At 49.5% G+C, this 15,776-nt stretch overlaps 1 protein-coding gene across 7 annotated transcripts in view; it reads left to right on the top strand.

Annotated features, from left to right (window-relative positions):
• HNRNPUL1 (heterogeneous nuclear ribonucleoprotein U like 1) overlaps window positions 1-15,776 on the top strand; it is a 35,442-nt gene that overhangs the window by 16,400 nt on the left and 3,266 nt on the right. For 6 of the 7 annotated variants that reach the window (XM_082438605.1, XM_082438607.1, XM_082438601.1 and 3 more), the window contains exons 8-13: window positions 3,876-4,142; window positions 5,257-5,379; window positions 5,477-5,605; window positions 13,122-13,290; window positions 13,924-14,205; window positions 15,341-15,630. In XM_082438605.1, coding sequence (XP_082294731.1) covers window positions 3,876-4,142; window positions 5,257-5,379; window positions 5,477-5,605; window positions 13,122-13,290; window positions 13,924-14,205; window positions 15,341-15,630 — 1,260 coding nt within the window. The remainder of the gene's footprint in view (window positions 1-3,875; window positions 4,143-5,256; window positions 5,380-5,476; window positions 5,606-13,121; window positions 13,291-13,923; window positions 14,206-15,340; window positions 15,631-15,776) is intronic. The other variant, XM_082438603.1, reaches the window with a different exon arrangement.

The following is a 15,776-nucleotide window of genomic DNA, read 5'->3' as shown; positions in this document are numbered from 1 at the left end:
ATAATAAATGCTCAGTAAATACTACTTAACACTATTATCACTAGAAGTTAAATGTTTGTAAAATGTGCCATGAAGCCCCAGGGAGGAGTGGCTACCCAGGTGGATGCTGCTTCTTGGTTTTGTTCCCTCTCCGTCCTCATATTTGTACACAGGTACTCTTTTTTTTTTCTTTCTTTCTTTTTTTTCCCCTCTTTGAAATAATTTCAAACTTAAGGAAAAGCCATGGAATTCTCATAGAGCCCTGTCCAGATTCTGACATTTGCTTTACCATTTTTCCCAAATATATGTACATGTATGTATATGATTTTTATCTGACCTGTTTGAGAGTAGGTTGCCTACATTGTGTCTTTAGTCCTTAATACTTTAGCATGCATTTCTTAAGAATAGAGCTATTATCTTAACCACAGTACAGTTATCAAATTTAACATTGATTTAGTGCTATTACCCACTCCATAGTCCACATTTAAATTTTGTCAGCTGTCCCAACAACATCCTTTAGAGTAATTTGGTTTCTAGTTCAGGATCACGAATTGCATTCTATTGTCATGTCTTTTTAGTCTGAAACAGTTTCTCAGTCTTCCTTTGTCTTTCACAACCTCATTATCTTTTTAATAAAAAGCATGTTTTCTTAAACAAAAATTAACCATGTTTATATTCTGCACATTGTTCCAGACCTTGCATTTTTTTCCATTTAACAGTAAATCTCAGCTATCTTTCCCTGTATGCACAGAGAGTATAGATCTAGCTCAATTTAAACCATTGTTGAATAGTTAATAAATTCCTGTGGTATCCACAAATATCCAGAAATACAGAAAGGTATGCAGTATAAAGTCTTCTTCAGACCTTCCCCCTCCACCGATGGTTCACATATGCCCTCCCCTACACGTAAGCCCACTGGTACTCAGGATTTCTTTATCAAAATACAAGAAAGATGATTGTTATTTTTCTTCTTTTACACAAAAGGTAGCATATTATACATGTTATTTTGTGTCTTTTTTTGTTTAACTATATATCTTAGAGTTATTTTTTTTAATATATCGCTACACAGAGGACTTCTTCGTTCTTTTATATAGTCTGTAGTCATTGTGTTGATCTACCATATTTATATTAACGGACATTTGGTTAGTTTCTCACCTTTTTACTTAGTAGCTGCCTAGTATTCTGATGCAGGTGTCAGTTTCCCCTGGTGGACCTGGAAATTATTTGCTGGAAGTCAGTGCTGCAGTGACAGCTTATCTTTTTCCCACTTACCAGAGTATCTTGGAGGGCTTTTCGTGTTCCCATACATGGATATCCTGTGTGATTTAGTCTCGCCCACTTTCCCTTTGGAGCACATTTAGCAGTGCTGGCATGAGCAATTTGCACATCTTTGCATTCTTGTGGGAATATGGTTGTAACATTTACCTCTGAAAGTATAACTTCTGAGTCAAAGGTGTATTTTTAATTTTTGATAGCTACCATCAAGACTGTACTCCAGGGAGGTTGTAGCAATTTAATGTTTCATCAGCATGTGACTGGGTTCCCCAAACTCTGTCCCATCTGAGCGTGAGGTTCTGTGAGTGTGTGGTAGTTTGGAACTTTAGGCCTGACTCTTGCTTCAGCCTGTCCATTTTTACTTCTGCTTTTAAGATTCTATGTTCAGTTTCCTTTGTTTAAAGAATGCCATCACTTTAAAAGACTCAGAGTGAAGGGTTAGAAGGGGTGTGAAAAATCAGTGACCTGAAGGAACTGGTGGGGAGGACGTTTGTGTCAGAACTTGAGTTCTCAACCTTCACAAAACAGAAAGGACAAAACGGCCTTCCAGGTAGAGAGAACAGTATAACTCACTTAAGCAAACCATAAGGAGTAAAATACTTGGAACCTCAGGGACGACACTAGGAGATGTGAAAGGTAAGGCTACAAAAGTGGCACACTTTGAATAATGCCAGGCTTAAGGACTTTGGGTCCTTAGGCCCTGGTGTGGCACTCAGGAATGGTTTTGCAGAAGTGACACAGCTACCCTTGCCTCTTTGACAGTTGGCGCTGTCGGTGGTGGGTTTGTCAGTTGCGGGTGCTGGTTTGTGTACAACATGGTAAGTTCCTATAGTGAAGGTGGTGGACGTAAGGAAGGCTAACCCCCACGATGTTCATTTCCGCAGTAGAGCAAAGGTGACCTAGGCCACTCTTGCTCAGGTGAGAAGACATGGCAGGGACCGTGCTGTGAGGATCGAGGCAGGATTTAGTCCAACAGATGTTTGTGTGTCTGCCCTGCGTGGTCTCGACCTGTGTGGGCGCTTACGGACACTTACAGATATAAAGGACTGTGTAGAACTGTGCCCTGTGAGCACTGAGGAGGGTGGTGAGGAGGCCCCTTGGGGGAAGGGGCTTCCACAGCTTCTCAAAGGGCAAGTCCCAAGGTGGTCTCTGCATGCAAAAGGGAGGGAATACCACATCTTGTACTTTTCTATCAGGAACCCGACCTTTGCTTCCATCTCCTGTATGATCCCAAGTTTTGAGTCTCCCGTAATTGTTAACCTTTACCCTGCAGCCAAAGTGATCTTTCTGAAACACAGTTTTGACCAGGCCATTCCCCTATTTGAAACAAGTCAGGGGCTCTGCTCTGCTGCTGTCAGCACGAATCCAAACTTCTGAGGTAACAGAGAGCCCCTCCCTCGCTGAGAGCAGGGACCATGTCTCCTCCCCACCACTTTAGCCCAGAGCAGTGCCTGGCATCTTGGAATGAGAGCACGCATTCATTATGCACTCACTCTGTAGTAAGCACGTTCACCTGTTAAATCCTCAGAACAACTCTATGCAGTGTAGAATCTTATCATGGCCCCTCTTTTTTTTTTTTAATAATTTTTTTAAAAATATTTATTTATTTATTTGGCTGTGCCGGGTCTTAGTTGTGGCACACGGGATCTTCGTTGCCGCGTGAGGGCTCTTAGTTGCGGTGTGCGGGATCGAGTTCCCTGACCAGGGATCGAACCCAGGCCCCCTGCTTTGGGAGCTTGGAGTCTTAGCCACTGGACCACTAGGGAAGTCCCTGGCCCTTCTTTTTTGATAAGGAAACTGAAGATGGAGTAAATGGTAGAGCTGAAGCAGCCTGCCTTCCAAAACAGGATCTTAACCACTAAGCTGATCAGTAAGGACTCAATAAATTGTTGAATTAATGAATATGGTCCCTTCCTGGCTCTCCAGCTGTACCTGAAATTACTCCCCAACCCCCAACCCCCAATCCTGTATGCTTCAGCCAGTCTGACCCTACGTTCTCTCACTGCCAGATTTGTGCACAAACAACACTTCTCTTTAGGACTCTCTCCTCTCACCCCAGACTTGGCTCATTCCCGTTTACTGTTCAGGACTTGACTTCCTCCTCAGAGAATCTTGCTCCTGTGTAGGTGCTCTTACTGAATTAGGATGGTGTCCTTGTCTAGTTCCCCACTAGGCTCTGAGCTGTGTCAGGCCCGGATCACTGTAGACATAAGCATCAAGAAGAGCATATAAATGAATGCACGTGTAGAGCTGGGCCTGACTTAAAAGGCCCTGCTGTGGCTTTCTTTCCATCTGTTATCTTGCTGGGGATGAGAATGGACAGGACCGCTTTTGCCTTCCTCTCCATCTCAGGCTAGGCACAAGACTCAAATACTTGGAGCTTCCTAAAATTACACACTTCACATCCACCAGCTTTCTGGGTCTTGGGCAAGGAGGGCTTTGGGCTGCATGTTGTCTGAGCTGTTCCCTGGTGCTTCCCGATGCATCTGTACATTGAGGAGGGACGCACTTGAATCTGGGACGCCAGCTTTGTTTTCATTCCCTGTATCTGCTCTGACTTGTGCCTCCCAGTGCCTTAAGCAGAACATTGGCAGTTATCTTTCTCTGGCTTTTTTTCCTAGGACTTTGAATGTGGAAATGACGTGGAACTTTCCTTCACCAAAAATGGGAAGTGGATGGGCATTGCCTTCCGAATCCAGAAGGAAGCCTTAGGGGGTCAGGCCCTCTACCCTCATGTCCTGGTGAAGAATTGTGCAGTGGAGTTCAACTTCGGGCAGAGGGCAGAGCCCTACTGTTCTGTCCTGCCAGGCTTCACCTTCATCCAGCACCTTCCCCTGAGTGAGCGAATCCGGGGCACTGTCGGACCAAAGAGCAAGGCAGAGTGTGAGGTGAGTGGGCCCGGAAGCCTGAATTGGTGGCCGCCTCTCCAGAGCCATGTTGCTGCCAAGGCAGAGGGGAGACATTCAGCAGCCGAGTGTGGTGAACGCTGCTGTGAGAGTGAGGTGAGGGCTGTGGGTGTGCGGCTTAGTCCAAAGAGGGAGGGGCCGAAGTAAGACACCTAAATGTCAGAAAGATTCCAAAAGGAAGTTGCCACACTGCTCCTCGGGTGTGGTCAGAATCTTGGAAAAGGAGTCTTTCCTCCCAGCGGAAGAGGGTGTGAAGGCACTTCCTGGTGAGCGAGTTCTTGGAGGAGGTTGTGCAGCTCCACGCTCCCATCCAAGGCTCTCCGAGGACAAAAGTGGCAACTGGACTTAGAGCTGATTTGGCTGCAGAAGCTGTACTGGTGGTCTTTGTCCTCAAATAATGTTTCTTTCTGATATATGTGATTTTGTGTTTATTCTAGAAAATTAAGAAATTTAAAGTTTCCTTTAATTCCACCATCCACAAATAAGTTTCCTTTGAAAGTTTTGGAGCTTATCCTATGCCTTTTGCTGTGCTAGGTGCCATTTATACACACACACTTACAGTTGAGATCTTATGGTATAAGCATTTTGATATCCTGCCCTTTCACTTAATGTTATTTTGTGAGCTTTGTCCCACCATATGAACACCTCTTTTGAAACTCATTGTTATTAGCCTCACTATTTTCCTCTTTTTGGGCATTTTGGTTACATCCAGTGTTTGCCAAATTGTAAACGTACTGATTAGAAATGATTCTCGTCCTTATGCATACAGTCTGTCCCCATCTGAGACTCCAGGAAGGTTGTACCACTCCTTGTGCCTATTCCGTGGGCCTTTCCCTTTCAGAGGCCCCTGAATCCTGCCTAAACAAATGTAAATACTCATAAGAGCAGGCCCTCTGCTGAGAGTCTGACAACCCTCATCTCTTTGAATCCCAACAACAGTACTATGAGGTAGACGCTCTTATTGCTTCCATTTCCCAGAGGTGGCCATGAGGTTTAGAGTCACCCTCACGGTCACCGTCAAGTCAGGGTGATGCCAGGCTGCCATGCCACACACTGTTCCTGGTTCACAGTGTCCCTCCTGGGCCTGTTGTTATAGATTCTGATGATGGTGGGCCTGCCTGCCGCTGGTAAGACCACATGGGCCATCAAACATGCAGCCTCCAACCCCTCCAAGAAGTACAACATCCTGGGTACCAATGCCATCATGGATAAGATGCGGGTAAGGATAGCCCCTGGTCTCTCCTTATCCACCTCCCACTCCCTGAATACTGCTCAGCAAACAGGAGCACCCACCCCTCACCACCCCCTGCCCACAGGTGATGGGCCTACGCCGTCAGAGGAACTACGCCGGCCGCTGGGACGTCCTGATCCAGCAGGCCACCCAGTGCCTCAACCGCCTCATCCAGATCGCTGCCCGGAAGAAACGCAACTATATCCTAGATCAGGTACTTACTGGTGACTGTCACGCCCCAGGGAGGGAGGGGGCCATTGGGTGCCTGGGAATTCCTCTCTGGTCCTTGTATTTTTTTCCCCATAATGCTCTTGGACTGCAGTACTGGTTAGAGGTCAGCCACACATGATGGCACAGTCCCAGACTCTTAACACAGCTTTCTGAGTCTGGTCTGCAAGCAGGGGTCTGGAGCAGCAATCCAGGCCTAGCTCAGGCCCCAAGCAGCACAAAAGAACATTTTGTGAGAGCAAATTTTGTGAAGTGGAAAAGCATGGATTTCTGAGCCAGACAGACCTGGGCTTGAATCCCAGCTCTGCCGCCTCCTAGCTGCGTGCCTGTGGGCAGCTGACTTTATGCTCTGAGTCTCCTGGTCTGTAAAACACAGCTCAAAATGGTGCCCACACACCTAACATGGGGACTGGCACATAGTAGCTGGAGGTGGTTGTTAACCTACAGAATAGGTGTGTCCCAGCTCCCTTAGCATGTTTTATGACTGTCAGATACCTCTATGTCACGTATTTTTTACCTGCATTTCAATGAAGAGCAAGGTTCTTAACATTAGGCAATTTGGGAACTTTTGAAATTAAACACAGAATTTTGTATGAAGATGCAGATATGTTTGTTTGTTTTGTTTTTTGGCCTCACTGCATGGCGTGTGGGATCTTAGTTCCCTGACCAGGGATCCCATGCCCCCTGCATTGGAAGCGTGGAGTTTTAACCACTGGACCACCAGGGAAGTCCCAGATATGTTCTTTTTTTAACTAAAAAGTTTCGAGTTGGGATAGGAAGATCGTCCATGGCTTTCGGCATTCTCAAAAGTATGAGTGACCCAAACATGGTTAAAGATCCCTGTCTCAGAGTAATGAGTGCTTCATGTTTGTTTACCACCTATGAGACCTCCTTGACGTTTGTCCTGAGGGCTTTCTCAAGTAGCAGATTTTGTATTTGAGGATGTACAAACAAGCCTCTGTTCCCCCTCAGCCTTGTATTTATGTTTTCTTAAAAACCTGTAAGTGTGCAAATATGTAAACTAAGTAGCACCCCCAGCTTGGCAGCCTTAACTGGAGTGCCTTCCATATGTGTGGTCCTGGGTACTTGGTTACCATGAGTTCAAAGGGCTTCTGATGAGGGTGGAGCTGGCTTTAGTGGTTGACTGATCAGAAAGGTGGTTGGAGGGACTTCCCTGGCGGTCCAGTGGTTAGGACTCCACGCTCCCACTGCAGGGGGCCCAGGTTCGATCCCTGGTCAGGGAACTAGGATCCCACAAGCCGCATGGAGAGGCCAAAAATAAATAAGTAAATTAAATTAAAGCCAACTTCCAACCTTTTTTTTTAAAAAAAAAAAAAAAAAGGAAGAAAGAAAAGTGGTTGGAAACTCCAGGGGATCAAGGTGCTTTTGCATAGGAGTGAGCATCTTACACAAAACAATTAAACAATTAAGCAGGAGCTTCTGGGTTGGTGAACAAGTGGAGATTTGGGGAGGGTGGCACCTTCAGGGAACATGGAAGTTCTGTGCCCCTTCCCGCATAGCTTGCCCTTTGCGTCTGTTCCATCTGGCTGCTCCTGCATTATATCCTTTTATAATATACTGGTAATCTAGTGTTTAGAGTTGAAAAATTGATGCCTCGATATCCAACCTTTGAAAGGAGTACATAGTAAGAACTTATTCTTAAAGACAAAAAATGGCTGCTGGCTGGTGATAGTTCTTTATGACAGACAAATTAAATGATCTTGCCAAGCAGTTAGGTACTGAGAGTAGAAATCTGGTTTGCTGATGAGACAGTTATGCTCAGTTGGCCAAGGCTATGCAATACAATTGGCATTCTTCTGTGATGGTGGAGATGTGAGATTTACTCTGGGTTCTGCTTTTCTGGAAAGTAGACATGAAAAGGTGTACTACTTTTATCCAGTGACCAATGCCGCAACCATGGGATTGAACCCTGAAGACTCACATTTGTGAAGAAGACAGGACATGATCCCATAATAGTAAATTTTGATTAAAAAACTACTAACTGGGCTAAAGTTTAGAATATATTTATGGGGGAAGGGGATGGTTGGGCACAGGGTAGTCCAAGAGCTACTCAGGGCTGCTGCCCCAGCTCAGCCCCGTCCGTAACGCATACAGCCAGCCTTCTCCGCTGTTCGTTTGTTTGTTAACCCTGGCCTCCCTGTGTCCCGTTTTTCTTGTCAGGGCATTTTGGAGTTCTGGTCCAGCTTGGCCTCAGTGGGATTCTATCCTGAAAGAGAGAGCAGTGGTGTTTTAATACCTTGAGAATTCCTTTTTTGGATACCCCAGCAAGTCTTCCCTGCCTGTCTTTTTCTCAGTTTACTAGTTAAATCAGCTGTGAAACCCATTTCAGATATGTGGCCCGTGGAGAAAGTTTATAATCCTAGGGGTTATAATTGTCTTAACATCTCTGTCCAGCGTTTCAAAGTGGGCTTTCTCTAGAGGTCAGGGCCCCAGCCCCTCAGCCAGGCACAGAACAGTTGAGCACAGTGAAGACTTGTCATTGGCCCTCTGAGCTTAGGCTGCCTTGTTCAGGGACAGGGTCCAGGGCTGTTCCAGGTGCACCTGCGGTCTTCAGGGCTGCTGGCCTCCTGGTGGAGGAACATGCAGGTCAGGGCAAGTGTTCTAGGCCAACAGCGAGGCCAAAGAACCTAAACTCTGAAGGTGGGGGAGCAGGGCTCTCTGGTTAGCCACAGATTGGAGGATTGACTTGGGGCCCGAAACTACAGACTGCTGAGGCCTGGGAAGCGGTCTGAAGCCAGTGGTTCGACCTGTTTTGGCTTAAACCCCAAAAAGTGTGTTCCAGAAAACCCTGGGTGGGTGAGCGTGTGTGTAGGAGATACAGAGCAGGCCCCAGGCCAGACCCTGGCATTTCCTACCCCAGCAGCCTTGGCAGCGAGGGTAAGTTGATGCTCAGCTGTCTCCTGAGTTACACGGGGTTCCCAGAGCAGAAACTGGTACTACACGCAAAGTCCCTGCGGCCCCTGCATCTCAGCCCAGCACCATCTTTTTTCTTCTCTGGTTTTTCCTGAGTGGTCAGACCTCCTCACATTCGGCTCTTCTGGGTCTCCTGTTGGTAGTTTGACCTCAGAAATGCCCCTCCTTGAGAGGGGAGGAGAACGTAGCTACAGAAGCCAAGCTAGGCCAAGTGAACTGTGTAGTTGGGGCTTTTACCTACGTTCCATGGTGACCTGAGTACCCTCTTCAGATCATGTGGGTGTTAGAGCAGTGGAACAGCCGAGGAGAAAAAGAAAAGAAAGAAGAGGTAGGCCACATTGCTTCACGTGGCTCTGTTGCCAGTGGAAATCCTCTGGAATGAAACGCTGCCTGGCCTGTCCCTTGCCTACCAAGGTGCAGAGTAGGAGCTGGCCTCTGTGAGGCAGCAAACTTGCCTTCCTGGAGGCTTCTGAGAAGGCCCCTGCAGGGCCATATGTGAGGGCCCAAACCACCCCCAGGGTTGAGGTCTGCAGCCTAGGAGTTCTCTTAGGAGTCTAACAGCCCAGAGCTAGGCCAGGCAGTGCTCAGAGGCAGGGCTGGATATGACAACATGCGACCTTGCCTCGCCCTCAGAACAAAGGGTGGTAGTCCTGCTTTGCATCCCTTTTAGCAAGAGCCACGCCTTTGCCTGAAACAGAAACCCGGGGCTACAGTGGAGACCCAAAGTAAACTGCCTCTTGTTGGCAGGCGTTGGAGAAGAGGATGTTTCTTTCCTCTCTCCTCCCCACCCCCAGAGCCTCAGCCCATTCCATTGTTGACACTCTGGCGAAGTCTCTTCCCTCACAAGTGGTTCGTTCTACTGGGTTCACCTCACGCTGAGCCTAGAGTGAACTCTTGCGTCACCAGCTTTAAGTTTGCTCCCCTGGGATCCAACCCTGTTTCTCCTGCTGCCAGCCTGACCTTGTTGAGTTGTGGGTGGGGGACAAGAGTTGACAGGGGACAGAGGGGCTCTTGGAGACCTCAGGCTGTGAGCGGCCTGCTGTGTTCCTCCCTACTCCCCCAGACTGTCACACACCAAAACTACCCCCACGGCTGCTCTGAGAAACCCAGCCCCTGTCCTTTGGCCCACATCACGGGGGAATGGAAGTAGCCTGGGCCCAGGGAACACAGGCGGCCCCAGACCTCCTCAGGGTCAGCATCTTCAAGCAGCGTGGGACTGGGAGAAGCAGGAGCTAGGCGGAGGGCGCCTGCACAGCCGGAAGAGCCGACCTGCTGTTGTGCTGGTCTCTTAGCAGCGGCCCCCAGCAGCCCCCAGTGACCACAGCAGCGCCGGGCCAGCCCAGGGGCTCTGACCTCACTGTGTTTGCTGTGGCAACAGCACCGACAGCTAACTCCCTTTCCTCCAGGGAAGCCAAGCATTTGCATTTCTGCTGGCTGGCCTAGATGCTCTTCTTTCCTTCCTCAAGCCGAGGAGGGAGGGGAGGGAGGCGCGGTCTTGAAAATTGTCACCAAGAGGGTTCTCAGCACCTCAGTTCCAGAATGTCTGAGGAGCCATTCCTCAGAGTCTAGCCACTTCCCAGGACAGAGGCCAGCTGTTGATGAGTGCTGTCTGCTCTGCCCCCGTTCCTCCCGTTGTGAAGCTGCAGGGACTAGCCCTCTTGGCAGTGATGCTTCTCTTCTCTGTCCCCTCATCAGGACATTGACGGGGTAGGTCTCATCCATAGAAGACCACCAAGAGGTGTTTATCCATGTCCTTGGGGTTCAAAGGAATCAAAATAGGATCACTTCTTATGGGCAAGCAAACAGTGGAATAGAGTGTCCACAGAGTGGCTGGGGCCACAGTCACCCCTGGCACCCACCTATTCTGGGTTTTGTGCCAGGAGAAAACCTCATTATTTAGCTAGAGGAAAGCAAATTCTATCTTCCTGTGACCAGATGCCACCTGATTTGCTTTTAGGAATGGAGTCTAGGAAGAGCAGTGAGGAGAAGGACTTGACTTTTCCTTTGTAACTTGTGTGCTTTTCAACCATTTGTGGCTCAAGGCCTCTCCTTGGGCCAGTGCTCAAGGCACAGATAACACGTGTATGCCCACCACACATACCCACTTTGCGGGCCCCCACCCCCAGTTAATGTTGAGACACTTTCCCTGGGGAACAGGGAAGACCATCTCTGCCTGCTGTGTGTGTCAGGGCCATAGGGTTGGGTTGGTTTAGAAAACAGGTGTACCCACAGCCCACATCTCCCAGCAGGTGTGCACTGGCGTCCCTGGCCTCTGGCTGACCCATAACCCAGCTTCCTGTTCCTTGTGTTTTGGAATAGGCTGTCTTGTGCCTCATCCTTTCCTCAAACTTAACTTTCCTTGGTCCTTTCCATTGGGAAGCCTCTCCTAGGACAGTGTCAGTCCTGTTGGTCATATTTGCAGACTTCTTTCCCTGCCATTTTCACATCTGTAAATCCTCACCAGAACCAGGAGGAGGGTGATAGGATCTCTGTCTTTCAGATGTAGAAATTTGAGACTCAGACTAATTAGGTGACTTGTCTACAGCCTCACAAATAGTAGAGGGCACAGCTGCGATTTCAACCTCGAGCCTGTTCCCAGAGCCTGTGTTCTTTCCACCCTTTCTCACCGTCCCTGCCTTTCTGATGGGAAGTCACTATAGCTTGATGTTCCCTTGGTCTGAGTTGCTTCAACTCAACCTTACAGTAAGAAGATCCAGTGCACCCCACCCAGTGACGCCACATCATATCAACCGTGACCTCCATTTGTTCAGTGTTGGCTGTGAGCCAGACCCTGGGCTAACCAAGGGCTTTTACTCACATGAGCTCCTTCAGTCTTAATAGTGACCATATGAACTTCCTATTGTTTTCCCCTTTCAGGGCTTGAGACTTAGTAGGTATGCAGACTGAGGCTCTGAGTGGAAGTCACTCACTCAGGGCCACACAGTTTGACTTGACCAAGTCATCTTAGAGCCAGGATGTGCTGAGCCATCGCCCCCGCGCTACCTGCCTCTGTCCAGGCAGCTTCCGCCCTGGAGGCCACAATGTAGCCCCCACTCCAGGAGTTCCTCACACTTGGTCAGTTGCTTTGTGGTCCTTTTCCCGCTCAGTCCTCACCAGGCCCAGGAGGGAGGCTTTTTTCCCTCCATTTTAACAGGTGAAGCAACTACCAGGACTGGCCACGGCGAGTGAGTGGCCACACTAGGCCTTGATGCTGGGCTTTTCCACCCGCCAGGCTGCAGCTACGAAATACAACACTTTTTGTCTGTTTGTGCATGCCCCTTTACACATCTCTTCCCCTCTGTGGCTTCTCCCTTGAGTACCTTTCAGAGCTACTAAAAGTTGTTTAAATGCAACATTACTTATTACTCCAGTTCTGTTGAGTGTCTGAATGGGAAAAGATACCCATACAGGTGCCTGGGTCCCACCTCCAGTGACTGGGGTTGGGGAATACTCTGGTGGGGTTTGAGCCACTCTCTTTTTCAGTAGCGTCCAAGTGATTCAGGTACACAGGCTGAGTCCGTGGAGCACTGGGGTTTGACAGATCTGGGCACCAGCCCCAAAGGGCCCAGCATGTGGGAGGTATTCAATGAACAGAAGCTGTCTTTACTACGGCTCTCAATCAGATGTGTCGTAGAGCACTGCTCTATGCCAGAACCAGCCCAGGAAGCACCTAACCATCACCTAGAAGAAGGGAAGAGGAAGTTAGTAGCAAAACTGCACTTGCTAAAAGCACAGGTTATTGCCTTGCCAAGCTCCCTGGTTAGAAGCTTGTGGGTGAGTCTGGTGTTTCAGAGCAGGACTAAGGGAATAAAAGAACCACAGTGTTGATGAAAATGATCTATACAACTGTCAAAGGGGCTGGTTAATTATGGCATCCATTCTATAAATATTATTAAAGGAGAATACCACGGAATTCCCTGGCGGTCCAGTGGTTAAGACTCCGCACTTCCACTGCCGAGGGCACAGGTTCAATCCCTGGTCAGAACTAAGATCCCACAAGCTGCGTGGTGTGGCCCAAAAGGAAAAAAAGGAGAACACCAGCACAGAAAAATGACAGAGAAACATTAAGTGAAAAAAAGGCTTCAGAAGAGTGTGTGTTGTTTGATTCCATTAGTGTTAAAAATCACACAGATATTGCTAGAAATACATAAGAAATTCAATACAGGTCATCTCTGGGAAGTAGGAGTGGCAGTAGGTGGATGAAAGGATTCTTACTCTGAACTTTACAGCTTGTACTCTGAATTTTTTTTACTGTGAGCATGTGTTACTTTTAGAATGGGGGCCGAGGGGGCTGTAATGCACAATACCACGAACAAATAGGATTAAAAAAGCAAAGCCCAAACTTTAGGAATCCCTTGTCCTGTCACTGTCAGCAGCCACTTCCCAAGTCAGTTCATTTTCTGAGGGTAGTCTCAAGAATCTTAAAAGTGAAGAGGAGCAGTTTCCTGAGTTTCTCTGCTTAGGAGAACTAGTATCCCTTTCTCAGTCTCTGGCCTGCATAATACCCCACAGAGGAAAAAACCAACTTGTAATGACCATCTCTTGCCTCTTCTGTTACCTACCCCTAGACAAATGTTTATGGGTCAGCCCAGAGACGAAAAATGAGACCATTTGAAGGCTTCCAGCGCAAAGCTATTGTAATTTGTCCCACTGATGAGGACCTAAAAGACCGAACAATAAAGCGAACCGACGAAGAAGGGAAGGATGTCCCAGATCACGCGGTCTTAGAAATGAAAGGTAGGAGATGAGCAGTTCCCAGAGGAACATCGCAGCAGGGTCCTTAAGAGAAAAAGGGTCTCGCACGGTTTTTCCCTTCCCAGCTTCTTGATTATTCTTTTTTTTATCTTGTTCTTTCTTTCTGTGCTTCTGCTTTGTCCCTTCTCTGTCTAGTACAGCTGTGAATGGAAAAGCTGCCTGTATCCCTCCTGGGGCAGGGTTTTCAGACTAGATGGGGCTGGGGCAGGATGAGGGAGAGGATGTGTGGGAACAGGTGCCGAGAGACCTGCACGGTTGGTCGTCTGCCTCTGGCACCCACTGGGCGGGCTGGCTGAGCAAGCCTCAGTTTGCTTCTGTGTAAAAATAAGGATGATGATTCCACCTGCCAGGCTCACTCCCTGGGTTATATATAAAACATCGGTTTGGTGGGGCTTAGCCACCTCTTCAGGAAAGGGAGGAGAGGGTCTTTGTTAGCCCCTTACTGTTGTCAGGGAGGCCGAGCTTGGGACCCTGTCTCTCCTCTGTCGCTCATACTGCAGTCCCCTCCTGCTCCTCCCTTCTGGCAGGCCAGTGTCCTGGGGGTGAAGGAGACCAGACCTCAGAAGGTGCTGACCACCTCTTCTTGTTCCCTCTGGGGCCCTCCCTTCCTCCTAGCCAACTTCACGTTGCCAGATGCTGGGGACTTCCTGGACGAGGTGCTGTTCATTGAGCTGCAGCGAGAGGAAGCAGACAAGCTGGTGAGGCAATACAATGAGGAAGGCCGCAAGGCTGGGCCACCCCCTGAAAAGCGCTTTGACAACCGAGGCGGTGGCGGCTTCCGGGGCCGTGGGGGTGGCGGCGGTTTCCAGCGCTATGACAACCGAGGTCCCCCCGGGGGCAACCGAGGCGGCTTCCAGAATCGCGGAGGAGGCAGCGGAGGAGGCGGCTACCGAGGAGGTGAGGCATCGCACACTGAGCTGTCCCTGCCTTTGGTTCCTGGTTCAAGGTTGCGTTCTGTGACTGCTTCCTCAGTCCGCAGATGACGCTTCCCTGTCACCGCTGTGGGCTGAACTCTGGTAGAGAACTAAGATAAATCAGAGTCTGGGGCCTCAGGGAAACTCTCCCACTGTCATGCTCCCCCTGGACATTGCTCCTGAAGCCCTTGCCCATTTGTATGTTGCATCGCTATTATTTTTATGAATCTTTCCCACCCCTCATCTGACCATGAGCTCCTTGAGAAGAGGGGCCAGACCGAGTTTACTGCCAGTCCTGGATCCCACCTCAGGACCTGGCACAGGGCAAATATTAGGACTGGTTTTGCTTCTAAAACACATGGAGAAACAGGCTTGGAGAGGTTAATTTGCCCAGGATTCACCCAGCTGAATCCATAGTTGGGATCAAGTGATGATGGATCCAGAGCCCAGGTTCTTACTAAGTTATGCTATCTCTGAAGTGTGTGATCATGATTTAATAAGCATGCCCTACTCTGTTTCAGTCTTGTGCTGGGTGGTTTTGGGGACAGAGCCTTGACCCAGGCACTATATCACCCTGTAGTGACGGTGCAGAAGGATTCTGGGCTGAATGGCACAGCCCGGGGGTACTTTGAGCTCCAATGATACCTGATCCAGCCTGCAGGGGAGCAGGGCTCAGGAAAGGCCTCCTGAAGTGCTGATGTCTAAGCTGAGGTCCAGGAGCCAGTAGGAATTGGCTGGGGGAAGGGTTCTGGGGTCACGAAAACTGCACAAAGGCTCAGAAGAGGCCAGCCCATTTGGCCAAGCCTGAAAAGGACTGTCCCCAGTGCTTAGATGTTGGGGACACAGTAGAAATTAAGACAGCCCTGGTCCCAGGCTCAGTCCAATGGGCAAGACAAACCTGTCAGCAGGCCGTGACAACTGAGTGTTACCAGGGCGGCATGGGGGAGTGCTCCCAGGGCTCTGGGGAAGGCGGGAGGGGGTGCTTTACTCGTCCACTGGGACCGGGCTCCTGCTCTGTGCCTGGTCACACTGGAGCTACAGCAGTCCCCAAGACAGCCCGGCTCCTCAGGGTCCCAAACTGAGAACAGCGGGGCCTCTCACCTGCTTCTCCAATGCAGGTTTCAACCGCAGTGGAGGTGGTGGCTACAACCAGAACCGCTGGGGTAACAACAGCCGGGATAACAACAACTCCAACACCCGAGGCAGCTACAACCGGGCTCCCCAGCAACAGCCGCCGCCGCAGCAGCCGCCGCCCCCGCAGCCGCCGCCGCAGCAGCCTCCACCGCCACCCAGCTACAGCCCTGCTCGGAACCCCCCGGGGGCCGGCAGCTACACGAAGAGCAGCAACATCCCTGGCTCGAGCGCCAATACCAGCACCCCTCCTGTCAGCAGCTACAGCCCTCCACAGGTGAGAGGATAAGCGTGCGTGCGTTCATGTGTGTGTGAACAGGTGAGAGGAGGTGGGTCCAGGGAGATCACCAACATGTGCTCCAGCCACAGGTCTTCACTCTTACCTCCAGCCCTGCCCTTTCTCCCTTCCCTGCCAGTGCTTTT

The sequence above is a fragment of the Balaenoptera physalus genome (genome assembly GCF_965194825.1).
Source record: "Balaenoptera physalus genome assembly, chromosome: 19".
NCBI lineage: Eukaryota > Metazoa > Chordata > Mammalia > Artiodactyla > Balaenopteridae > Balaenoptera > Balaenoptera physalus.
This window is presented reverse-complemented; position numbering and strand designations above follow the sequence as displayed.